The sequence below is a fragment of the Tubulanus polymorphus genome, chromosome 4 (genome assembly GCF_964204645.1).
Source record: "Tubulanus polymorphus chromosome 4, tnTubPoly1.2, whole genome shotgun sequence".
Classification (NCBI taxonomy): domain Eukaryota; kingdom Metazoa; phylum Nemertea; class Palaeonemertea; order Tubulaniformes; family Tubulanidae; genus Tubulanus; species Tubulanus polymorphus.
The window spans coordinates 8,333,123-8,361,100 of NC_134028.1; the positions used below are offsets into that span (position 1 = coordinate 8,333,123).

General features: G+C 39.5%; 1 protein-coding gene across 1 annotated transcript; it reads left to right on the forward strand.

The window, feature by feature from the left end:
- LOC141903730 (rho GTPase-activating protein 17-like) lies at positions 1-27,262 on the forward strand. The gene is made up of 17 exons (XM_074791989.1): positions 1-154; positions 10,935-11,076; positions 11,362-11,435; positions 12,655-12,766; positions 13,640-13,716; positions 14,367-14,472; positions 14,570-14,638; positions 14,847-14,928; positions 15,674-15,801; positions 16,189-16,236; positions 16,341-16,404; positions 17,354-17,438; positions 17,537-17,611; positions 18,529-18,645; positions 19,094-19,173; positions 24,673-24,847; positions 26,236-27,262. Exons 1-17 carry the CDS (start codon positions 84-86, stop codon positions 26,714-26,716), a joined length of 1,986 nt encoding a protein of 661 aa, XP_074648090.1. The 5' UTR covers positions 1-83; the 3' UTR covers positions 26,717-27,262.
- Positions 27,263-27,978: the final 716 nt, after the last annotated feature.

The window sequence follows — 27,978 nt, forward strand, 5'->3', positions numbered from 1 at the left end:
CCTCTACTGAGAACCAGGAAGTGAAAATGAAAATCCGAAGTTTTCTCGTATTTTGAGTGATTATAAGCAGCGAAACCGCAGTCATGTTAAAGAAAGAGAATCTTAGGAAGAATTTCCTACGAGTAAAGCAAATTGCAGATCAAAATCTAGGAAGGTAAATAGGTTTTTTGTGTTTGAAATCTTTCCTTCTTCGAGGAGGAGAGTCGTCATGTCATCCGAGAAGAGAATCGTCTTCCTCCTCCCTCGACCTCACAATCCTACTCCTCTGGAGCTCCGTGTTGTGGAGGAATCTTTTCAATTCATTCTATTAAGACCACACGTCCATCATTTGCCAAATAACCACATAATCCTTGTGTTTACTTCCATTTGACTTGTCAAATGGAAGTCCGATGTCAAATGATTTGAATAGCTCCATTCCATAGACATGACTCGAGTGAGCCTATCTAGCTAGGGAGCCTAGGTTCTAAAACAGGCAGGTAGCTAGTTAGCTATCTAGCTAATCGTTGGTGGTAAGCTTTTATGATATTGATAGGATGGGATTACACCATTAGACGGGTTAGGGCCTAGGCCTACTGATTTGCAGTTAGGCCATCCAGCTTACCTGTGTGCAGGTTAGCCCACCGCTGTTACTGTTTGAATGGCAGGCCAAACGTAACTTGGATTACATCTGGAGGCCTTAAGATCTCAAAACTTTCAGGCGAGGATCCCTGCACGCCTCTGTGATGCTGAGTGTCAGATAGGCCTAGGCCTACTGAACTGCTGAACTGTGCTAAGGAACTGAGGCTGGATTCGCCCAGCCAAGGCCTATTTCCAAAAACCTTGCTTAACAAGGTGCTTTCTGTTAAGCCTAATGCCCTCCCTACACGCATAATTTTCAGAAATCTCCATGTAGGCCTACTATGTCATCTTAAGTAGGTATGCTAAGCTAGGTTTGGGAATGTTCCCAACCAGGCCTAATATCCCTCAGAATCAGTGAACTGATGTTTGCTAGTAGGCCTACCGATCGCTCACTTAAACATTTTATTCCGCAATCTTTGGTCATCGAAAAATCTTTCCATTTCTAATATTTGCTCCTTGGATTATTAGACGTTTCAGGTAAGGGCTGTTTATCTATAGTTGTCACGTATAAAAGTTGTGTATGAAGCATGATTTATGTGATTAAATGTTTCGATTATGTTTGTGTACCGCTGAAATAGCCTACTCGAAAATGATGACTGTATCATTCGGTAGTGTTAATGTGTAAGTCTGTGTTACATGAAATTCACCTCCCCTGTCCAATCCATTCCCTATTTTCAATGAGGACTCCACAATTTTCCGGAGATTTATTGGGGATTCCATGTGTAGCAAGTGAGGATGCCCAGACGACAACGTGCACTTGGAAATCAGGATCTAGTTTCACAGTTGAGCACCAATACGAGGCAAACCACTGAGATTTCGAAAGTCTTTTGACCACTTCTAAACTTCCTGAAATGCACTCACTCACTGAAATGGCTATGGTATGTAACAAGATTAGTTATGCCGATCTTCCAGTTTAGGTTAAAGGAGATCTGAAAATGATACACATAGCCTACATATACATGATAGGCCTTCTGTTTCGTAGGCCCTATGCCTATCAGGGCAGTATCTTAATAAATCTGACTCATAACAAGCTAGCAAGACTGGCTGTAAGGTCGATCTGAAGAATATGGTCGGCGATGCTTTTGCCCTGACCTTGGTTTGGGTTGAATTGGAAATGAACTGTTTCAACTCTATAAAAGTCCAACTCAAACAGAGTTTCTGATTTTCACTCTTCATATGGTTTTTTTTGATTTAGATGATGCATCTTAGGGGAAAAATTTTGTACCTAGTCTGTCAATCTGTGTACAAAGATCAGAGGGATTTGTTGTGATTCAGCCACATATAAGATTCATAAAATTAAAGAGGGCATCTTCTCGGCATTCCATTGTCTGTATTCCGTGGCGTCGAAGTTTGATATCCCCAGTTTGTCTTTGATTTAAGTTCCTTATCATGAAAACACAGGTCAGAATGAATCAGATAGATTTCATCTGATTCATGATGATTTAAAAATATCGTCTTATATTTTCGTAGCCTTTGCCCGCTGGGATAGTTTTCAATATCTAGTATCCATACAAAAATGTCTAGAATCGTCAGGATATTGGGGATACTGCCAAAATCGAGCCTGCGACTCGCAGGTCGGCCCTAAACGCTCCAGAGCTCACGACTCGCAGGATGGTCCTAAATGCTCCAGAGCTCACGACTCGCAGGGCGGCCCTAAATGCGCCAGAGCTCACGACTCGCAGGTCTTTTTAAACTTATTTGGTAGGCCTATATCTGAATCCAACTCTAACTTCCGGTTTAAATGTTTACTTGATATTCTATAGTGGATATTATGAGTTGATAAGTGATAAGTGTGCCAGACTGCGCCAACCTTACAATTAACTATTCAAAACTATGATCATATCGATCATCTTTCTCCAAAGCTGTTAATAACTAAATCAGTATAACGTGTCTATCTACGAACCATCTAAAGCTGCTTGGATGTAGGCCTATATCTTTTTACTGATGGTTATCAGATAGAAATTTGACTAGTGAAACTGAAGTGTAAACCCTTATTTCATAACAATACCACAAAGCTAAGTTCTGTTTAGTTTTTCAAAGTACCGGCCAATACTCAGAAGAGAATATTCATCAAAGAGAGTAGCTCTTTAGGGTGGATCCTGCAATTTTTGGAATAGGAGGCCCGAAAAATCTGAGGCCCTTATACACATACTTGGTACATTTGGGACCTACAAGAAAATCTTCGATCATTTTCTGAGCATCTAGAGCGATTCTAGGACGAAATGACTGGCAATAAGATGCCACTTGTGTGTAACTTTCTTAAGCCAGGTTGTGAGAATATTATCTTGGCTAAAAATAGTGGTGTTCCGGGCTGCTTAGGCCCCCCTAGGATCTGCCATGGCTCTGATTTGGCTTGATTTCGGTTGTACAAAGAATTCCCATCCTCGAAACTTCACTCGATCTGTTTGTATCTGTATCTCTGTGTGTGTGTCAGGCGAATGCTTTGAATGTTTCAATCCATAGCGATGTTTATGTTGAGCCCAGTCTAGGACGGTTTGATAAACTGAGCAGAGACCGCAACGAAAAACGAATACGTTTTTATTTTGCCGGTCATCGTACTCGTAACTAAGGAGTAAGGACCGTTTCGAGTATCGCAGGCAATAATTGCTACGATTGCCATGGCAACATCACCTGTCTATTGTAATGTGTCTAGTCGGATTTGTCAATTTATTGCTTTTTGGAATATCGACCGACCGACCGACAGTCCGTATTGTGGATGGCAGCAAGGCCTGTGTTACATACCTAGTACTTATACGCAGTAGTACGTCTGCTCTCTCTCATAGCCTACCGTTGTTGTTATTTCGTGTTATAGTTTATGGAGAATATTTTTTCTTCGATTGAAGTTATTCGTATTTTCTAAGGCCTTTTTTTAGTTTACCGATGTGAGCGCTTACACGTTGGCTGCCTAGATAGCAATTTATTTTATATTTAACAGACTACTGGACCCTAATTTCACATTTCTGGCACCAGGGGCCAGTTGTAAAGTCCCGGCTTAGACTTAAAACCAGTCTAAGACCAACTTCATTCTACAGCCAACTACTAGTCTTAAGATTTAAGACCACTTTTTAACTTAAGTCCATCTAAAGACTACTTTTCGACTTGGTTTAAGATAACTGGCGAACTAATACCATAGCAGTAACAATGGACTTTGAAAAGTCACTTTGTCAACTATCCATTGGTAAACTCTAACCAACTTTCGAGCAACTGATCCCTGGATGATACAAATTTCAGAGGATGGTTTCGGTCTTTAAAGTTCATTGTATACGAAATCCTGGCGTTCGACGCTCGCTAACTCCTGAATTATTCCACGCAGCTGAAATAGGTTTTAAAGGCCGCTCGTTAAAGGGTTAATACCATTGATTGCTCCATCCGAATTGTTAGAAATGATTAAATGGCTGCTGAGAGCTCTGCGGTTTAATTTTAGAATTTCCGCAATCGCACGAACGTTTTTGGCCCACGACCGAAAACGTCGGACCAGGCCCGAGATGGGTTTTAGCATGGGACAAATTATTGCGTTTGGATTGCAACTGTTTCCAGATTTGTATTTGATTGTTTAGCAACGAGATTGTTTAGCAACGAGAGAGCGGATTGCGTATGAACCCGATCTCTAATTAGACATGGGTTAAATTTGACTCGGGGGCCTGATCCGCACCAATTTGACGCGGGCCAAATTGTCTCCGCGTGATCGCGACTATAGTTGTGATTTTGTCGTGGCTTCGAAAAGAAGAAAACTCTTGCTTCGCATTCAAGCAAAACTCTCGTAACGGAATATGAATGTTATAGCACGGTGTACGGCACGGTGAGCTGTACGGCACGGTGAGCTGTATATTGATTGAATCAATGATGATGATGTCTCCGAAAATTCTCTCGATTAAAAAAAAATTATGTGAAATTCATATTCGTTTAAGCGGTAACACAGCGGTAGTGATCGGTGTAATTAAAAACTAATAACCTGCGGTTCGGAATATAGATTATCGATTTATGTGTAGCCTACATAAGCCGAGATTGCCGAGCTAGGTTTCAACCGATGTACTGGGTTTAAAAATCCACGGCCCAGTTTGCACGGTGAATGTTTAGATTTCAGACCAGTCGCTAAACGCATCTCGCTTCTATATACAGCCAATCTGTCAACTCCAGACTAGGCTAATGAATTAACAACATGTTTTGATCTCGAAGTCATTACTGTGCAGCTGTGTCTAGGGGCTGAGTCTATAGTTGAGACTTCACTCAAAAAGTGTTGCTAAGTCTTAAGACTAGTATTGTTAGATTGGCTATAGAACTAAGATGGTCTTAGACTCGTTATAACTCTAAGCCGGTGCCGTTTCATAGAATCGCTTTGCTGGAAATTTGTTGACGTGATAACCATTGATGAAACGATATATCCGTGTCTTGGCGTTAACGTGTAGAGAATCCGGCAATGATAACGAAAAAATATTATAAAGTACGAAAATGTTTCCTTGAGTTGGTAGTTTATTGAGTCCTGAGTATTCCCGTGAATGATATTCCTGAGAAAATTGCTTAATTATTCCTGAAGATGATTATAGAATATAGTTGAAACATCGTATAAACTACTAGATCGAGGAAACATTTTTGGACTTCATATCCTTTCGGTATTATTGTGTGGATTGTCTACACATTCGTCGGTGCGACCTTGGATTCTAAAAGGAAATCATAGTCCTCATTAAAACCGCCGCGCTGATGAAAGTTTAAGTTGTCTCGTGAGACGGATTCCTTGATTATTGACAGAAGCTAGATATCGCCGAGGTTACGAGCGTCTCTAACGCAGGCAGTGCGTAGTAGGATTGGAACTGCTTTCTAATGCGATCCGCCAAACTCTGTGCGCAGTCGTAATGAGAATTGCTGCGAGGTTTCTCTGCTGTAGATTGTCAACTGTTGCTGATGATGATGATGATGATGTATGGTGCGGCATATCGGCATTACTCAATGGTGGTGTGTATACCTGAGATACCCGCACTGCCTCTCTTCATCTCGCTGATCCCAGAGCGAGTGAGTCATCCACTAGCTGACTCGCACAGTGGCCATTTGTCAATGATAGATCGACGTGATGCATGTACGTTAAATCAGGGGCCAGTGTCAGTAACAGACCTGGCTAAAATGCTTCAGTTCTTAAAAGCCGCAATCGCTCGAGCATTTTTGGCCCTGGAACAACTGTTCACACGGCTGCCAAATGGGTCCTTGACTGTTTGGCCCAGGTCAAATTTGACCCCCACATTTTTGGTTGGGCCAGAGCCAAATTTAAGCACGGGTCAAATTATTGTGCGTGAATTGCAACTGGTTCTAGAAATGACTTACTTCGCTTTGTTTAAGCAGTGTTTAGTATCGAGTGAGTGGTTTACATGTGAATGCGCTCTCTAAAGTGGCACGGGCTAAATCGTCTGCGTGTGATTGTGGCTCTCATGGTTCCCAAAATATGGAGAAATCTGTAAAAACTTCTAAATCGAATCTAAAAATGATATTTCCTGGTCGCAAAATATTTCTGAATGAGATCCCCTTCTGATGAATATCTTTGCGCCCATTCTGTAAGGAGGGTACTGGTGGCGCTTCGTCTAATGTATTTCGATACGTTTTATCACGATGAACCCGTAAGTTATTGCCATTCACCGTTAACCGCAGCGCGATGTATCGCTACTCATCGCTATCTGTAATAAGCCTTTACTAAACCTTTTTTTCTCGTTTATTCATAACTGATTGACTGATTGTAACTGATATAATCATTATGAGTCATTACTAGTCATGTTGTTTCCGTTTGCGTTCTTCCTGTATATCCTGCTGCTGCTGCTGCATGTTTTATTCATTTTCTATATTAGATTTCAGTTTTCACTACTACTATCAGGATGTGGCTACCGTTGGCAATGTTGTCAGCTTCCAACTCGATAATTCGTCAACATTTTGATGGTGCCCACTACGACACTTTCGATCTATCATATTTTTTCAAAATATCTAATGGCGGCAAACGCGAGATCGAAACTTTGAGAACGGTTGGAAGGAGGCGAAAGTAGTCGAATAAACATAATCCGTGTATACTGTAGATAATTGAAGAAATCCGACAATTCGAATTCTATACGATAAATTCACTTATAGGAAACCGCAACGTTGCGGCTGTTGACTAACAGCCAACATCAAGGGTTCATCGTCATTCCACGCGATGATGGCTGTCAGTCATTGCGGGCCAAATTTGGCACGGGCCAAAAGTGCTCGTGCGATCACGGTTAATGTCTTCATACTACAACAGGTTGTTATTTTCAAGGCCGATATCGATGAGGTAGTGCGCGGAACAGACTCACACAGAACACCTTAAATAATGCATACTCGGTACCAAAGCATATAATCATTATTGTAAGGCGGTTATTTTTACGGGCGTCAAATATTTCAATTCAATTCAATAAACTTTATTGTTTCTTAAGATTACAAATTCATGTCGGATTTATTACATAAGTATATACAGATATACATACATAGCTATATATATATATATATATATATATATATATATATATATATATATATATATATGTATATATATATATATATATATATATATATATATATATATTACATACATACATACACATACAAAACACATATTACAGAAATGGCGGGATGAAAATATATATATATTTATATACAGGGTTCATAGATATAGAGCTATGGTCAGATAGAGCACTTTTTTAAGCCAAAAGTAAGCACTTTTTACTACAGGGCAATCAGAAATAAGTGCTTGGAAGACCCACTACGAACCCTGAAATACCGTCCATATAAAACAACACAAATAAATCTATGTTCTGGGTATAAATCAGATACAAGATCAAGATGTATATTGTTTGAAACAGGTGTTCAGGATTAGAACGCTGCACCGCGCACCACTACACAGTCAATCCGTTGATAAATCAATCCGTTCCACTGTCTCTTTCTCTCGGTTTTTTTCCCGCTGATAAGTTTACGTCCGGAATTAAATATTTATCGCGTTATTCTGGTTTTTCGGCGCGTGCGCGAAGATAGCTGTGCGGGTTGTACTGACGGATATGAGTAGATGTTTATCGTCGAATATCGCGGCGAAAATACGGTGCCACGCGATTTCTGATATATCAGGTGGGAGTGTAGGATATGCCCTCTCTTTAGAACTCGGCAAATCTCTCTCCGCAATTTTTTTTGACGCCGTAAAAACGGTTGCAATAATGTTTATATGCCTTGATACCTAGGATGCTTTATTTAAGGGGTTCTGTGTGAGCACTACATCATCAATATTGGCGTTTTGAAATAACAATTAGGCCTATGATTTTGAATTTTGGCGTTTATTTCACTATCTTATAACTGTTATTTTATTTTTGCGAATTTTGATAATCATTTTTGACAGGATCTGCACTACGTCAAATATATATCTGAGCTAGACTAGTCACTGGTCAATTCAATCGTCGATATATTCAAATCCAGAATAACTTTATTGATCCATAATATTATATTATTTACATAGCTATTTATTGTTGACAATAATAAAAATTATGAGTTATCTTTCAAAGCGTTTATAAACTTATCACGTTAGTTTTCTCGTCTTAGCTGGGAAAGTAAGAGGGAAGCAATACATCAACTAGTAGTGCCTTCATAATGATGATTATGATTTTAATTACTGTTGGCCTATATGTCGATTTTGATTATAAATATCCGTTGTTTTGATTCTCTTTTTAAAATTCAGTAAGTAGTGGGTTATAAAATTCCATTAAAAATCACTTTTAGTTCATTCGCAAAGATTTCATAATATATCAGGGTGGATCTAGGGTCTGATCCAGGGAGGGTTGCACCCCCCAAAAGGGTATATATATTCATATAGTTAACAGGGCTTTTAAGTTAACAAAGCAAGCTAGCTCATCGGCAAACATGAACTCTTTTTTGACAATATATAAAAAACAAGCTTACTTTAAGATATCAGTTTAAAATTGTTCATTTTCCCATAAGAAATCAGGGTAACGCACATTTTAGGGGAGGATATGCACCCATCCCCCTACCCCTCCCCTTGGATCCACCCCTGTATACTTGGGATTAGTACACAGGGGACTAGTCCTTATAACTAACTTGCTTCATCCAGTGGTTTTTGGCCAGCCATTCCCGATTATTCAGTTGATTATTCATCCGCCTGGTTAAGTCTGAAACGAAATACCTCGTACGAAATTGAAGGCCAGATTTTCTAAGCCGGAGCTGGTAGGTGATGTATATTCGTTAGCATTTTATTTGAATGTGCTTTAAGAAGTACGTGGGGGGGGTGAGGGGGTTGCAGGTATTGTGCGTATTATGGAAAGAAACAGCTGTTGCTATGCCGTTATAAACAGAATCATGACTCAATAAAATCAGTCATCCAAGCGTGCTCGCTTTTTTCCGCGCTCTCTGTTTTGCTTACCAGTTCATCTGATGTACAATCATTTATATGCGTTTTTGACGATCGTGAGAAGGTTTCTCGAGATCCGATGACATTTTGTGCATAAAAGTGGTAGCTACCGAGTAGCCACTCGTAGAGCTGTCACCAGCTACTCTCTAAAAACATGGCCCTCATAGAAATATATTAGCCTATTTGTCCCTACTTTCCTGCGGACTGTTCTGACTGTGTTTCATCATTCTAGAGACTGCTCTATTCCACGGATCGTTGATGTTATTATCTGTCCCATTGGTTCAGTATTTCCGAATGAATGGAGTAATAGATTGAGTAAATGAAATAAATAGATTGGTTAACCCTTTCAGTGCATCTACACTGCAGTGCGGTGTATGAATTGGTGATGGGCTTAGCTAGTACACCGCATCACTGTGTATCGTCAATAGTATTTAGTTATTATCTATATTCAAAGATGGCATCACCCGTCAAACACTTTGAAATTTACCAACCAATAATACACTGCACAGTGTAGACACATGGCCATTATTCATCGCACTGGGTGGAATTTTTTTTCAATTTTAAAATCATCAACACTTTTGGGTATTAATTAGTCAGCACGGAAAGGGTTAAAGGTACCAATATTCACTTATAGGGACTTGACTTATGTCTCTGAATATGTCTAATGTTTCAAGGGAACTCAGTCCCAGGAACTGTGAATGTCTGTTGTAAATTCATCCAGTTGTCTCACTAGCTCCCCAGTCTTAAGGACATCTGTATATTATCACCGCAATTCCAGGTATTCTCCAGCACGTCTGCGCTCGTTTCTTCCAGGGACGTCGTCGTCTGTCTCGCTTTATTCATTAATGAAAACGTCCATTAATCTTAATCTGACGGTTTTTTTTCTAACGCCGTTTGATCGTGAAGACGAGCGCCCGTTCTGACGGACGTCTGTTTGATTATTGTTTATTCGGTCGAATTCGTGAGCTTAATCGTTCGATACTAATAGAACGAGATGAGAGTCGAGAGAGAGCTTACGGACTCCGGTGAGCTGTAAGCAGCAGCCCGCGATGCCAATAACGCGTATACTCGCATATCTATCCGTTCCCTTTTCCCAGTTCGATGCCGAAGCGTTGCTTCACTCTATTGTGATCGGATTGGTCATTTTATATTCCGATTATGTATATGGTAAATGGATCATTTGACTCGGGTATGTTCCGATAATTGAGTCTCTTCCACACACACTTAGGTCTGATCATCATCATCACTTCATGCGTATACCATTCATACACTAGATTCGGCATACGATCAACTCGGATTAGCGGATTAGCATTCAATTCCAATATTTGTCAACATATACATTTCTGGCCCTTTCTATCATTGTATCATACATACAGGATGCCTATGACTCCTTGATTCCTTAAAAACTCTTAAATGGAAAATGCTTTTAAAGCTGCTTGAAGCTTCTTCAATTTGAGCAAAATGCTTGACACTCCTTTAAAACTCGAATTTGAGAAATAGACAATTAGAAATTTTTGAAGTTGTATAGTAAATCCCTAAATCAGCAGTAATGCTTACAATTTCTTATTGTTTGAATAATACTTACCAACAGACGCTTCCTGCCATGCTTCCTCGAAATTTGAAATTTCCGCATACTTTTAGATGGTATTTCCATAACTCTGGATTCTTCACATGTCTATGTATCTAAATAACCCAGGCCCGATTTTCATGAAAGTGGATTTTTTTTCATGGAAGCGGAACTTTTTGTAAGGTACCTACACAAATGTCGGGTCCTGGGAGTAATCGCACGGAAACATTTTTTTAAAAACAAGATGCAACGAGAAGCAATTTAACATCGAGCATATTCAGAGTGAAAATGTTGCTTACATCAGTAAAAACACGGTTGAATATTCTATGAATTCATTTGTGAATTTTTCAGAGCTGAGAAAACGGAAGCGCTGACAGATGATCTCGCTCAAATCGAGAAGCGAATCGAACTCATTAAAACGGTGTCGTTGAATACGCATAAGAAGATATCGGGATGTTTACAGGCGACGGGTGTCGACGTGGAAAAACGTTTGGTTAGTATTCATACTCGCGATCCGGTTTCACCTGAAAATGTTGATATCAAATTTTTACGGGATACCTAATTCCTTGAAAACAGAACAGAAAAACGCTTGCAAATGTGCTTGAAACTCCTTTAATTTGAGCAAAATGGCAAAAAATTGTCTTACTGAAGGAATCGTAAAATTCTAGAAATGCACATTTTCCAATTTCTACCAGTCAAAATACTAATATCAATATACGTACATATATGATTCGTGCCGAATTCTAAAATAATTGTTATTTCGTTGTTTTTTTTTCAGAAAAAGATACCGGTGACTGCTTTGTCATGCAGTATGATAGAGTCGTCTACTTTGCTAGGAGAATCATTGATAGGGTACATGTCTAAAATCCTTCTGATGAAACGATTGATCATTAAAGTACCTCGCAAATGGATGAGTGAATTAAAGTTACTGGGTCGATAAGAGATACCCATGGGGCGGTGTGGGCGAGTGATTAGAGCGTTCGACTCTGGGAAGCCAGGTCATTGGTTCGAACCCTCGTACAGTACCTGACACTTATCCTCATTCCCTCTTTTCACCTAGGAGTAAATGGATACCTGGTCTGATAGATAGATCAATCCTGAGTGCTTATTACCCGCTCAGTGTTACTTCTCCCCAGGAAGAGAGGACTGATACACATTACAGTATTAAAATGGCTGGAGTAATAATGCCAGAAATGTAAAGCGCTCCGAGCAGCTTGAAGCTGGACGTATCGGCCCCACTCTGCGCGGTTGCGCCACCGCGCGGGATTTACGCGAAGCAGCAGAACACAAACATGGCCACTCTCTCAATTTTCAATGATAGAAATCGTGTGTGCATTTCAATTATTTCGGCTGTTAGGGTTTTAAGGCACAATATAAGTTGATGATGTGATATGGCGATGTTAATTAATGATAATTCCGCAGTGAAGCTAGTCACGAACGGTGCCGATTGAGTGTACAGCTGCCAAAAACACTGAAATGTGCGTAGTTGCGTAACTATTTGCAGTGAATTGCAGACGAAACATGAAGCCTTAACGGCCGTTTAAAAAGAAATTATACCAATCGCAATTGTAAAATAAAAATGAGATAGAACCTAAGTTAAAATTCTGGCCATTTCTAAAATGTTATTACTAATTTTTAGTCAGTGCGGAACGTTTAGTTTTCCAACAATAATGAGGGGTGGTAGGTAGTCATGCAATTCAAGTCATCATTTATTACACGTTACTTCCGTGTTGTTGAAAATCTCGCGAGTCCTGGACCAAACCCCAATGAACAATGTGATCTGTGTGCTGGCCACAAATGCACACAGATCACACTACACTACCCATTACACACTCCAGTACCCACAGCTTTCATAAATCCATCCAAATATTTAGTGTCTTTCTTCCTGGATTTAGCGCTGTATATACACATAGCATATTATTGTATATTAGTATTATATTTTTCAAATTTGACTTCCCATCGTCCTCGTGTGTAATGATTTTTTATGTTATCGGGTTCAATATCCCTGCATCGGAGGATGACCAAGTGCGCGTATTATCATTGATCGTTGTTTTATCTTTTTGCATTTCAGGACCTTGTTTCAGATTTGTGGCGACATGGAGGGCTCGCTCGGTAAAGAAGTTCTCACCCATGAATTGGAAGTGGAAAGCAATGTTTTAACACCGTTACAGAATATCACGGAGGTTTGTTAGAATTATTGCGATATCTTTTGTCTCGCTGCATCTGTGTTGCGCTACTGGATCCTGTTGCAAAGTCGTGATACGGGGACAGATCCCGGAATTTCGAATAGGGGCCCAAAAATGTCCTGCAATAATGTTATCTTGGCCAAAAATATTTATTTGATCAATATGATCAATATTTGGCCAAAAATATTGATATAAATCCACCCCTGGTACATGGTACGGTACATTTCTTCAAAAATTGTCTTGAATGTTACAACCGACCTTACAAATTTGTATCAATATAGGGGATTATTTTGTTACTCTTCAGCCCCTTCTTAATCCACCCCTTGTACGGTATATTGTTTCAAGAATGATACCGCATGACTGTCCTTAAGAATTTGTATGATATAAAAAATTGATGCTATCAATTGTTGCTAATCTTCCTTGATTTTGATATTTTTTGCATACAAATCTAAAGATATTCCCCCAGGTTAGAATTATACCTTTTTTACAAGCCGGGCATTGGTGTTTTCCCCAAATTACTCTACTGACATTTTCACAGAGTGTTACTGGATCTTTACAGTAGCAGCTATAAACTGCCTCCCGTAAATGTCAACAGCTATAAATACACTCGACAACTATTGAATAAATTAAGGGTACTTGACTGTATTGATGTGTATTTCGTCTGGTGGGTTTTTCCTGCCATCTCGAATATCCTGATAACGTTTTTATGTTTCATATATCTACCATCGTAAAAAGAGTACAGAGTTTAATGTTAAGAATTTTCTATTGTTGACGAAACAATTGATCATTGGCAGAGCTGCAAAATGACACGTCGACCAAGCGGATCTCGAATGTCTCGAAAATAATTCGTATTTTTTTTTCTGTTTTTAGAACGACATCCCGAACATAATGAAACTGAAGAAGCAATTGAACAGATTGGTGTTAGATATGGATTCAGCGCGTGCTAGGTATGAACCTACCCGCGAGATCGTTTCTAATTTGACTGATTTTTAGATTCATCGAATACAAAGTCCAACTGTGTGATCCTCATAGGCATTTGTTGTGAATCATGCAGGTTTTAAGTCAATCTTTGAGTCTTTAAAAGAGCTGACTTCGTCGGTTTGTGTATTTAGATATTCTTCAGACCCCTAGTATGTAGGTATTTGTAAAGTTTGTACGCACTTAGTGCGGAATATAGACCCTGCACACGAGCTGAAAAATGCACCCAGGGACCTGTATAAAGGAATTCTTCTGTTCCTTTTACATTTGCGTTTGAGACTGAAGGTCTTGCATGGGGAAAATTATGATTCTATCAATTCAAGTAACCTCTATCATACGGAAAGTGATAGATCAAAGATATTCTTTTTCCAAAATTGATATGCTAGTTGCTATCAGTTTTTGAGAAACGATGCTTGCACATAAATGACGAATGCAGCGTTAAGTGTGCTGAGTTATCCGTCCTCGACAGCGTATTTTGCGCAGGGTGGAAAAGTATCAAACCTATTAATATATTTGAATGGCAAAATGTGGTTGAGAATATCCAAATCAGCATTCCAAGGCAATGGTGGCTGTAGGTGGATACTTTAATGAATCGCTACTTTCTGGTTGATATTTATAGATATCATCAGTCGTTGAGACAGTCGACGATACCTGGTAAAGAAAATAAAACTGATTTGATCAAAGATGAGTTGGAAGATGCGTCGATGAAAGTTGAACAATGTAGGGTGCGTAACACGTAAAATCATGTTCAGAGGTGGAGATTCGATACAAATTCTCACAATTTTATGATTACGTTATTCTTGAATGTTTATGTATTTCTAGGATGCGTTAGCTACTGAAATGTATCAGTTCTTCTCGCAGGAAACTGAATACGGTAAAATCGCTCTATCCGTAAGTATTCTAGCCATCATAGCCCTGGACCCAGTTCCACAGTCGTGAGTTAGAGTTAACTCTGAGTTAAAGTTAGTTCATTTTCAATGTTGTAACCCAGGGTCAAATCTCAACTCAGAACTATGGAACTGGGCCCAGTGCCGTATTTCAGACTTAATTTCCACGAGATAGACTTCTATAACGAACGATCCGATATTTAAAATTTCAGTACGCCGAAGCTCAGGCGAGATATCATCGGCATAGCCTCGAAGTTCTAGAATCAGTTCTACCTAAACTACGTTCCGAAATCAGTAAGTAGGCGCGGGACAGTAATTTGCTGGTATTTTAAAGATGATTTTGAGCAACGCGTTTAGCAACTTGGTCAAGAGAGTCAACACTTCCGTTCAAACATGACTTTTAACTGCCAACTAGGCCTATGTGCATTTCACACGGCAAGGCCTCCAGGATTTCCAATACCCAATAGTAGCATTTGATCGCTGCTTGATAAGTCCCAGCAGGCAATAGAGCATAAAATGTCAATGGGTCGACATAGTTATGGCTGGCAACAGAGACTTACTGCTTTATTCTTATTCTCATAAGTTATTGATTTGATACGAAATAGCTCCAATACCAACTATGAGATAAATTGTACAGGGTGGCCACTTACCTGGAAATCAGGGAATTTTTATTCTTAAAAATAGTCAGGAAAATTCGGAAATTTGTTGAGATTGCTAGATTGCATAAAAAATCAAACAGCTTCCGTCTATGTCTTATGCATTTGACTTTGTTGATTAATTGGAATTTAGCAGATGGAGTCAGTTAAAACAATGTACATGTTTGGGAATAGTCAGAGAAAAGTCAAGGAAAAGCTAGCCAAATTAACCACCCTGTTTTAGTGACAACTAGGGTAGCAACCTTCATGAAAAAGTTATGTTTTTACGAGAATGCCATGTTACAATCCCGAACTGTGGCACGGTTCCTACTGCATCACATTTGAATACCAGTAAGTATTCGAGTGTGCAACTATCACGGCATCATTTACGGTTAATTTTTCAGCTCAATACGCGCACAAACCAGTTTACGGTACATCGTTAGAGGATCATTTGCAGAGCACTGAACGCGAGATTGCTGTCGTGCTCGAAGAATGCGTGTGTACTTTGATAGACGTTGGACTCGAGGAGGAGGTGAGAGTCAGATCCCGGGAGGAATCGGTGATTTAATGTTAAATGAACTCCAGTCCAGGCCCAGTTAAACTGTAAAATTTCATTACTCAGTATTTGGTGATTGTTTGATTATTGCTTTTGTTAGGTACATTACAGCAGGCGACTGCATCGCCCACTCAGTTTTAGTTCAGTTTCACGCTAGAATTCGACTTAGTTCACAGCCAAATAAAAGATGAAATTGCTAAATCGATTATTGGGAGCTTAGCCCGGCATCACGCTCTATTTCAAATGTCACCGGGTCAAATTCTAACTCTCAACTATGTTACCGGCATAGCAGTATATGCAGTTGCTTAGTAGTATATGCTAAAGTAGGAGTACATGCAATACATTTTTCGCCTCTATTCGTAGGGATTATTCCGTGTGGCTGGTGGTGCTTCTAAAGTGAAGAAACTCAAGGTACAACGAACATTCTTGGATCCGTCATTAATTCATTAATTCATTAGAACATCTGTCATTAATTCATTTATTGAATTACTGATTTTGGGTTTTAAATTTTGCAGGCTGCTCTCGATGCTGGAGTTGTGGATTTAGACGAGTTTATTAGAGATCCACATGTTGTAGCCGGTAATTATCAATACTTTTTGTTCCATTTGCTTAAAGCCAGTTTTCACGAGTTGTTTCCAACGCTCAACCTATAATGCAAAATACCTACCTGGAACTGACCGGGGTAGATCTAGCCTAGGTTTTTGAGTACTGCTCAGCCGTGGAAGGGCACCTATATCATCGAAAATTTTGAATTTTCAGGGGATGCGATCTGAGTCAATTTGGGGCATCAAATCCTTTTCTGCATCCACAAAATATGACAGGTTAAAGAAAAATCATTCATCAAAAATAAGAAGTTTACCCATTTTCGAATATTCAAATTGGCCATTTTAAATTACCTCTACCAGAACTTGAAAAATAAGAGGGCACTTCTATAATCGTGAGGTTGGATCTGCCCCTGCAGACATGTGAAACATACATTACATCTTTTATATTCACACTAGAGACTGGAATAAAGTTTCATAGGCCAAGATGAAATAAATGTGTAGCATTGTGAACAAATTAACAAAAGCTGGACAAAAAATGAACATAAACAGAAAGAATTCCGCAGGAAATAAAAGCTATGGCATAATTGCTAGGCAAAGAATTGCAGGGGTAGAAACATGTTTTTGAAAGTTACAATTGTTTCAGCTGTATCGAGTAATTGCTTCCCCTTGATTGAAAGAAGACTCATGAAATTGTGCGTTGTTGATATTTGAATATGATTCCCTTTGCTGTGTCTGGAAATTAGTTGTGAAAATCCTTGATACTCATTCGCCAAAGAAACCAAACCAGGATCCAGTTGCTCAAAAGGTGGTTAAATATAACCAGCAGATGAATACGATAGTAATAATGTCACTATGTCAGCTATCCACTGGTTAACTCTTGAGCAACCGGCCCCCGTACATCAACTATCCACTGGTAAACTCTCAACTTACGAGTAACTGTGACCCCTGTCTTCTATTGACAAAAAAAAATGTCATCATTTTAGGTGCTCTTAAATTATATTTCCGCGAGCTTCCCGAACCATTGATGACGTACTCGTTGTACAGCGAATGGATGCAAGCTGCTAAACTGTAAGTTGTACAAACGGCCGATACGTAATGCGCTGTGGCGAAATCTCTTTTCTTTATCATTCAAACGATGAAAAATGCACACAACGGTTTAATTGCAGGCCAAACGATCAGAGATTACAAGCGCTGTGGACTGTTGCTGATCAATTGCCGAAATATAACTATAATAATCTCAGGTGAGTTGTCTAACTACTCAGTACCACTAAAGCAGGATGACTCATTACTATTCACATTAAGTCGGTCATCTGCTTGTCTTGTTTGATATTTTATAGTTAATATGTGCTACACCCCTCACTACTTGGTTCTTATCAAGTGTCATTTTGTAAGTTGTTCCCTGTGAAGAACTATGAAGGAATAGAAGCTCAGTTTCATTAATCATTTTTAACCGGCTGAGTGTCGTTGTATGCTGGGTGGGGAACTAGTGCTCGCTTTAGCTTCGGATCATTCTCATTGCGGGATGCAATAAAGGTAGTACATGTAAGGTTAACTGTCTTGTGGTTCTGGATGGATCGAGTGCTAGTTCATCAAACAGCCTACAGCAACAACACTCGGCCTGTCACATCTTATTCCAATTCATATGATGATGACCAATTTGGTTCTGCAAGATCTGAGGCTAGTGGAGTGTCCTGTATATTGAATATACAAGACACTCCATTTGCCTTGGATATATACAGGACATTTCACTTGCCTCAGATCTTGTTGGACCAAATGGGTCATCATCATATGAATTGGAATAGGAAAATTACAAATATCTTTAACTGGGGCACTGGATGATTCGAGGCAATCGGCTAGCAGAGATTACTGTAGTAATACAATACTGATGAAAAGTTGTTCTGTGAAACAAGCTTGCGGACCTTTGTTATAAAATTCAATGCATGTGACGCAGGGAAACATAGAAACAGGGGACAGAGTCATGTTTCCAAGCATTCACAAGAAACATTGCTTCAGGAAACAATGTGTCCGAGATCAAACATGTTTGTTGCTGTGTTTCTATGATTCGGTGTTTCCCTCTGTTGTATGCATTAGGCTTAAACTGAACTGTTTTGGATGAAGACAGTGACTCTTACGAAACTCCTTTATTTCTATTTTTCAGATATCTGATAAAATTTCTTAATAAGCTTGCCGAACATTCAGACACCAATAAGATGTCGTCTAGTAACATTGCTATTGTGATGGGTCCAAATCTAATCTGGTCCGAAAAAGATGGAGGGTTAGTACATGAATATGTTGATGGTTTTACAGTGTTTGGTCAATAGTGATTCAGTGTTAAGATACCATGATTACCATGAAATATTCCATTTGCAGCTAAAAAAGATTGATACATTGTATCTCATTTCTGCTGAGCTTAAAAGTTGAACTGGCCAGCTGCCTATCTACCCTGTATATTAATTTATTGAAAATCATGGTCGAGCTAACCATAACAGATCTGGCATCTTTAGAAATGAAGTGATAACAAATTTTATTGCGGTTTCAAATTGACCCGGCCGATTAGGGATTTAGGAGAAACAGGGTATCATTTTTAGCCTGATAATCAATAAATAGTACAACAAATCTTTTCCATGTGAACACCTTCGAGAAGTGAGGCCTAATGAGCTGATAACTGTCCTTCGGAAAATAGTCATATTTGAAGGCAACGCTTTATTTTCTACTAATTGCAGACCAAACATGTTGACGACTGGTACACAAAGTGCCATAATTGATACTTTTATAACTCACGCCGATTGGTTTTTTCCCGGAGGTAAGTTCAACATTTCGAGCACCGTCTAAATCACAATTTTGCATGTATTTAAGTATATGCGATAGAAATTACTGATTAGTTTAGATCCAGATAAGTTATTAGTATATTTTATTAGAATCTTTAATTATATTTTAACTTTGATGCTCGATTGATTAAGGTCATTATTCATTAGCTGCAGGATTTCTTGAACGCGATAAATTTAATTCACTGCGTGCATGATGGTTGGCTGAATTTTATGCTACTGGCTACTACCAGTTACTACTATTCAACAAACATGATTTCGCATTATTTATGCTTTTCTTTATAAAGAATAAATGATTGAATTGATTATGGTCCCTGTTCCTTACTCCCGGGGTTGTGTGTATCATCGGTTGATTTGAATTTAAAAAATTGGCCTATCGATTATATCAGGGTGAACATCTGTTTACGTAGTTAGTCGACTAGCGGTAGGAGCTAATAAACAGACGTACATAGTTTGGTCTTAACGTATTTCACAGTGTCGGCCATTTTGGAAATAGGTCTGAACTACAGCGACTGTGCTCAATCCGATGGTCGACTGTAGTTTCGACAAACTGACATCCGGTTTGCACTTAGTTCGCAGATAGTCGACTAACTCTGATTGCCAAAATTCGCCCAGGGATCAGTTGCTCAAAAGTTGGTTTAAGATAACCAGAGGATGAATACCATAGTAACAATGAATATGTCAACTATCCATTGGTTAACTCTAACTTTTGAGCAACTGACCCCAGGCTGTTACACAGAATGACTGATCAAGACTAATGAATCTCTTGATAACGCAGTTATGAGGAAACTGAAATGAAGAGTCTACTCATCCTGCGAAATGGCCCTCTAGGTCCTGAATGAACTATATACATTCATCAGTAAAACTGTTTATGGTCAGTGGGTTATATGGCTCTTTCTCATGTTCGTAATTTGTTGATTTCTTAGGCAGGCTGTCCACTTTTTGTACATACGTATATGTGTAATCACTAAATACAGCCTGCTCATCACCTTGTTAATTCAGTTTATCTCTCGTCTTATTCTTTATCTCTCATTTAATTCCATCGGTTTGATTTGGTTTCTTGTATAAATAAGAGTATATTCATCTACAAATCTGTATGTCAATCTACGTATAATGAATCCTGATTAGGTGCCTTCACCTCACGATTGTGATAGACTCCTATTGGTTATGATGTCATGGGCGGTTGTTTAATGTAGAGGGTTAGTGTTATCGCATCCTCCCGTGCAGGAATTTGAACGGAATCAAGTTATTATTATCGATACCCTTAGTTGACTGCGGGTGCATATAGCTATTCTGTGTATCCAGAATAACTATGCTCATAGATATCATAAGATACCTATTGCCGCGATCACACAAGCATTTTTGGCCGGGAACAACTGTTCACATTAGTTGCGAAATGTGCCTGTTTGGCGGGGCCAAATTCAGCCCGACTATACAGATTCGGACCAGGTCCGAGCCAAATTTTAGCACGGGACAAATGATTGCATTTGATATGCAACTGGTTCCAGAAATGACTCATTTTGCTTTGAGTATTTTCTAGTATCGAGTGAGTGGTTTACGTGTGAATGCGCTCTCTTAAATTAGGCCCGGACCAAATTTGGCTCGAGCCTGATCCAGGCCAAATCATCTACGTGTGAACGCGGCTTATGCTGCACGAATAATATGCATGGAAGGATGGGCTATTAGGCTGGCTAGGATTACGATATCATTCACATAACACGAAGTGGCACGCGTACCTGACATGGTTTTCTAAGTGCAGTTCATTGGAAATTATAAACTATAAGTTCCGTGAATTGCAAAAAAAGTTTGTGAAACTAAAACTGTTCAATACAAATCTGTCTGCTTATGATTTTCGTATGGCTTGGATTAGTTATTATTCTTGTTTACTTTTATTTGCTTCTCTATGGTTTGCTTCTTTACACTGTAGCAATGATGCATGCTTTTCAATGTGTTCAGATCCTCTTTTTGTTTCGGTTTCGTTCCTGATCTCGTAACGCGTGAGACACACTCGCTGCACTGGTACTTAATACAATAGAAACTCGATACTAGTCGTATAGATATGCTACTCGATACAGATGACTGGTCGTATTGAAAATAAAATTGGAATTAAAATTCAATTCCCAATGTTAATGAAAAAAGCTCACGAAAATGTATTCATATGATTCAAACTTTGAAGTTTCCCTTTCATTCTCCTCTGGTTTCCGAACAAGATGATTCCAATAGAACTCACTTATTTCGTATGACTAGCCTGGTATCGGCCAGATTTCTCCTAATTAAGTAAAATTCTAATGATTAATAGTTTACATGGTTCCAGGTAAAATGGACCACATATTTCATCCGAATTGAATGAAATTGAAAAATCCGAATTTAGCGAGTTCTACTGAAATTTCTGACGATGCTACCATCATCTATACCGACACTATTAGTCAATCTCTGTTTTTATAACGCTGAGAGGCAAGTTGACTATAGGGTTGAATCCAGTTGAATATAGAGAGAGTTGCTCCATCCCCGAACCGACGGTTGTTGCGCCGGACAGCTCTGATCTCGTTAAAAGTGGAGAGATTGCAGGCATGTGAATCACACATTTTCTCCTCTTCACACCTACACACTCGCTTACACCATACTTACTATGGACCTCCCGACAAGTTAATATCATATTAAGATAAATTCATTAGATAGTTAGGGTAATCTATTTATTCAGTATTCAAATTCTTGGGACCAAATGCTCAAAAGTTGGATAAAGATAATCGGCCGTTGAATACCATAGTAACAATGGACTTTTAATTGTTGCTATGTTAACTCAAATCAACCTTTGAGCAACTGCAGTCCATCTGGGTCCAGTTCCACAGTTCTGAGTTAAGATTTGATTCTGGGTTAACTCATTGAAAATGAACTAACTTTAACTCAGAGTTAACTCTAACTCATGACTGTGGAACTGGATCCAGCTGCATTTTTGGTCAGTTTTGGCAGAAAATGATTTGCTACCTATGAACGCTTTTCGTTTCGTGTTCATAAGCGGAGAGAAAAATCATACACATTTCTTTATAAAAAGTTAACAAGTTGCTGCTAGTGTGTAGTAGCTTCGTCAAGGTAAATGAGTCATTTAGTGATGAAGCTGCTATGCGCTAGCAGCGAAAGCTCGTAATTTCAAATAGAATCAATTAACCTACACAGTACTGCCTGTTTACAAGTTTAATTTGATACCAGGTCGAAGCGGCTCCTATACTACGACTCCTAACAAAAACTTAATGATTAATTGTATCTTGATATCTATTTTAAAAAATTCACGTATTCTGGAAATATATATTTATTGAATCCAATCTTTAATTTATTAAAATCCAGTTTTTTATGCACACGTTTTACGTATAATTGATTTACTGTATATCCGTGCACCAGTTGCTTTTTTCAATTATAAATGGTTTAATTTTTCTAATGATGTCCCTTTTCTTTCTCTCTCTCTCTCTTCTGTTCCCCCGCTGATTTTATCGGTGTTGTAGCTGTGAAGTTTTCTGTTGTAAAGAGCCAGTCAATGCCCACATTCAGTTCTACACGGTTTCACTCCCCTCCTCGCAAACGCACCAACGCCAACAAACAGCAACCATCTCCTAAACCAAAGTGTCGCACTTCGAAATCGAAACAGTCGGCGTCTAATGACGTCGCTTCAAATGTGGGTATTACAGACAAACAGTCGAACGAAGATCGTCACGGAACGGCCACACCAGTCAACGGGAAAAATGGCACCACGAAAGACGACGACGACATCTCCAGCCCTGAGGATCGCGAGTCCCTGCGCGATAAACTGCTACACCGTCAGGACTCGCTGCGTAAATGCCGCGAAGAGTTCTACATGAATTCGACGGACGCGTTAGACAATGTGCCGTACGCGGCGCCGCGCAAAGACTGGAAGAGCATCTCGCTCGAGCGACGCCAGGACAACCGGATGACGCGGTCGGACTATGGCGCGACGAGCAGCTCGACGTCGGCGCTGTCATACCCGATGATGCGTGCGGCCAGCCTCGAGAGCGTGACGTCGCCGACGTCGGAGAAGATCGTCTGCAACTGCGACGGCGGGTCGCACAAGGACAGCGCGTCGTCGTTCCACACGCCGCCGTTGACGCGTATCGAACGGTCGTTCCCGCGTTACTCCCCGCCCCCACCTCCTCCTATACACCTTCACTCCGATATCTATAACACGGCGTTCGCGCTGCAGTCTCTCGGCGACGGCTGGTCGGACTATTTGAGCAAAGTGCGCAACATCACCGAAGGCCACATGAACAAACGCTCGTCGTTCGGGGATGGAAGCCAATCGACTAAATCAGGAGGTATGATTCACTCTCTCTCAGTCTCTCCGTGTGTACTTCGATGGCGCATGGCGTATATATATATATATATATATATATATTATTTTCTTTTCTCAGTGTCGTCGTAGTAGTGATTGTTGCATGTTGCTTTTAATCATTCCCTTCAGAGTCTTCTCATCGTATCATCTCTATTCAGCGGTGTGGTTTGGCGTGTCGGATTCCTCCCGTGCTTGGTCGTCGATAGATAGAATCATGCATGGTTAGGCTGGTGTTTTTGGAAGCTTTTCGGGTTTCGTTTTTGTTATTGTTTTTTCATCTCATACGATTAAACGTACACGTAGACTTTCCTCATTTCCTGTGTAGTTTTTCTTTGAATAGAAGCTTTTTCTAGTCGGCTTGTAGAGGTAGTGTAGGTGGATTGGATTTTTTTTGCTCATTCTGTCTCAACTTTCTAAGCATGACGTAGTATGTAGATGTACTAATCAATATTACTAAAATAGCTGGATCCTGGAATTTATGCTATAGCTCCCTTTTATCTTACTTTTATCTTACACATGAAAATCTTGGTGTGTTTTTGTCAGCATATTTTGTGTGCAAAAAGCATCCTTAAAGCTTCTTTAGATTTTCCGATCATCTGGCAAATATGTAATTGAAGTGAAATCTTTTATGTAATGTGGTTTTAAAGTGAAATCTTTTATTCCTTGATGTATCAAACCTTGGAAATACCTTAAGCCTTATACGCTCTCTAATTGGATGCTGGTAAGATTTTCAGTGACGAAGGAAAATTTATATTGTAATTTCTAATTACGTGGTACCGCAAAAAACCCAATTCTATGTATATCGACATCAAGCTAAACTTGTTCTGCATGTATTTAAGTACGTGAATCTTCAATGGTTATGAAATAATGTATATCGTGCTTCCAAACTGTACGTCATGTCATCACTTTCTGTGTCAAGGTCATATCATATACAACAATTTAATCTGATTTAATTCTGAATAGTTACAGTACCTAATCGTGGAAAGTCAGAACATTTTTTTTCGAATGAAAGATAGAATTGATAGAAATATCAGGATGTGTTCCAAGATTTTGCTCGGAGGTCTGAAATGTTTTTAACGGGGTTTTCTTTCTAACGGTATCGAAGGATTTATTATATCGGGATATTATTTGATTTTAGAAATCGAATTCAGCTCTGAGCCGATGTGTATGTCGCATTCGTTTACTGGTGGTTCGTCGCCGTGTATGGGACAGCGTAGTAGTTTGAATAACTCACCCGTATCTGGTAGTCCGAGTCTCGCTCCGCGTAGTCCGTCTGATCATAACGTGCCGGCAGTCGCTGCTGCTATTGACAGGTAAAATATCTGGACCTATGTATAGAGAATCCCACACTAATATTACGAAAGATAAAGTCTGAAAAATTTCCTTTCAGCTATAAATCTATTCATCCGACATGTCGACTATGTCCTAATAGTCATCTTCAGGAATTAATTCATCTTCATCTTCCTGAAGATGACTATTAGAATATAGTCGAAACATCAGGATGAATAAATTTATAGCTGAAACTTTTCGGACATTATCTTTCTTATATTAGTGTTGGATTCTCGAAATATTGTCCAACACGGAATAGTGTTTCATCAACTGGTTACATCTGGACCCAGTTCGCAGCCGCCGAGTGGAAATTAGTTCCGTTTCAATTACTTTTTAGCCTTTCATTCATATGAAACTCACAGTACTGAGATTGCGTTCCGCTTTTTCTTCAAACATCTGTTCGCTCATTTTTATACTTGATTGATCCTCCTGGAATAGATGGCTGGCTGCACCAGCCCACAAAACCGTTAGAATACTGTTTAACCTTTTCAGTGCGTCTACATCGCATTGCGGTGTATAAATTTGTGATGGACTTTGCTAGTATGCCACACCACGGTGCATTGATGTAATTAGTAATGAGTTTTTATCTCTGTTGAAAGATGGCAGCACATCTCAAACAAACAGTGAAATATTGATAACTAACGATACACTGCACCATGGTGTAGACGCACTTAAGCAGTGAGCCTATTATACAATACACTAGGGTAGAATATGTTTGAATTTTCTTACATTTTAAAGTTATCTACAGTATTTTTGGGTAGTAATTAGTCAGCACTGAGGTTGAAGTCAAATCGTTGCAATTTGGCTGATGTCTTACCTGGATTCATGAATGCAGCCATCTTTTTTCCCTGGAAGGGTCTTAGAGGCTACGGTGAAATAAATGAATAGTAGACTCGGCGTATATTATGTACGCTGAGTCTACTGAAGTTACAGGTTTCAGGGATAGCAATAAACGGTAAAATATTCCTGCTTTCATACCCTTGCTAATGATTGTTGTAAATCGGATCAATTTTAACGCTTGCCGAGTTCTAATAGGATTATAGATTGAAACGCTTTAAACTAATCGAATTGAATTGCTTGGCTAAAGGCAAATAGAGACTACCATGTAGAAACTATATCCGTGTATTAGAAAAATCTGCTTATTGAAACTTGATGCAGTTCACGAATTGTGAACCAGGACGCGGTTCCATAGTTGCGAGTTCGAGTTAACTCTGAGTTGAAATTAGTGTATTTTTGATTTTTTAATTCAGAGTCAAATCTTGGAACTGTGGAACTGGATCCAGGATTTGACTAAGATGTTTAAGTAATTTGATAGTCATATAAGTCAACCGAAAAATTTTAGAACTAAATACGAATTCTGCTTATTTTTCAGTCCAAGTGGGGGTAAGAGGAGCCCCAAGTTAAACCGACGAGTTACGAAAACGAAGAAAGGACTGGCGCCACCACCTCCTCAGATACAACATTCATCAGATCAACATACGTCGGTTCCGAATTCGTCGACGGACAGCGGTAGCGATTTGGAAACTACGTCTACGTCACCCGATAGACCTGTATCCGATCATTTAGACAGACCGGTCCCGCCGGCGAATAAACCATGCTACAGTCCGCGAACGTCGTATACCGAGACGAATCCGCCTCCGATACCCGAGCGTCCATCTCAGCCGCCGCCGGGACCGCCCGTAGCGCACGCTCCACCGTCGGTAGTACCACATCCGGCTCTGCCGATATCCCCGAAAGAGCGCAAGGGCAGCACCGGCGGGGGCCATCGTCCTACTCGACCGGGTCCGCCGCCCCCTCCTCCGCCTCGGTCCGACGAGCAGAAACCTGAAATCGACGAAGAGACTAAATTATAATAAAGTTGAATTCTAGTATCGGGTTTATTTAGTAAATTCAGGGGTCTAGTATCGATCGAATGGGATACCGGCACCCTGCCCGGGTTCACTAGTTGCTTCTCATCTCCATTATCCGCGCTTCAATGCCTCATACGTTTCAATCGGATCTGTTAATGAATCCCTGAAGTAAATCATGAATTGATAAAATAACAAGCTACTGATTTATGTATATGAATCTAATATCAAGACATCATTTTGGAGGCTCAAATGATATTTGATTGTTTGAATGGAGAAAATTTAGTTCGACTGTTAGTCATACCATCTCAGCGGCGGATCCAGAGGCCAATTGAAGATTTGTCACATCCCAAAAGGGAATGCATCCCGCATTGAAATGCACCACTTGAAGTCCCCCCTGATTGGCCCCTACATCTGGTGGTGTGCCGGTACCCCAATGGTCGACGGACCCCCAGAGCGGACCAAATAAAGTTGTTGAATGAAAATGATGATTTGAAACGGTAGTGCCCCTGTTGATAGATATAATACGAAATAGGATTATATTTCCGGCAATGCCAGTTTGATTTACTATATATATATAGATATATATATATATATATATAGATATGTATACAGTATATATTTGTGGAAAACAAATTTATCGCAACTACATGAAAAAAAAATCAGTGTGAAAATGTATATTTTCGGTTTCCGATTTAAGATGTTTTTAATGAGTCTATGGCATATTACCGTACGTATATATGATACGAATTTTCACCCATTCGCGTAGATCTATGTATTTATATCTTGTATAAATGGAAAAACTGTATTTTTTTCTGCATGTTTGTACGATGATTGTACATGTATGAATATGGTCTTCGGAATTATGGTCAGAAACATTTCGTCCTTTCTCTCGAAGTAACGAAACTACTGTCCACTGAATGAATATGCGTTTAACTTAATACGGTGAAATCCACTTAATCTGGATCATCTGCGGGTGTCTGTGGCAATCGACGATTCCGCTTGATCTGCCGGGTTAGATAGTAGTTTGTTTGTCATGCGCGCTTCGGTTTCTTAACCCTTTCATTGCTGACTAATTGATACACTTCAGTGCTGGAGATGATTTGAAAATTTTTTTTAATTCAACCTCAGCTTGTTGAATAATAGACAAAATGCGTCTACACCGCTATACAGTGTATTGTTGGTTACTAATGTTTAACTGAGTTTTACAGGTGCTGCCATCTTTCATTTGAGATGAAATCTAATAACTAATTACATTAATACGCCAC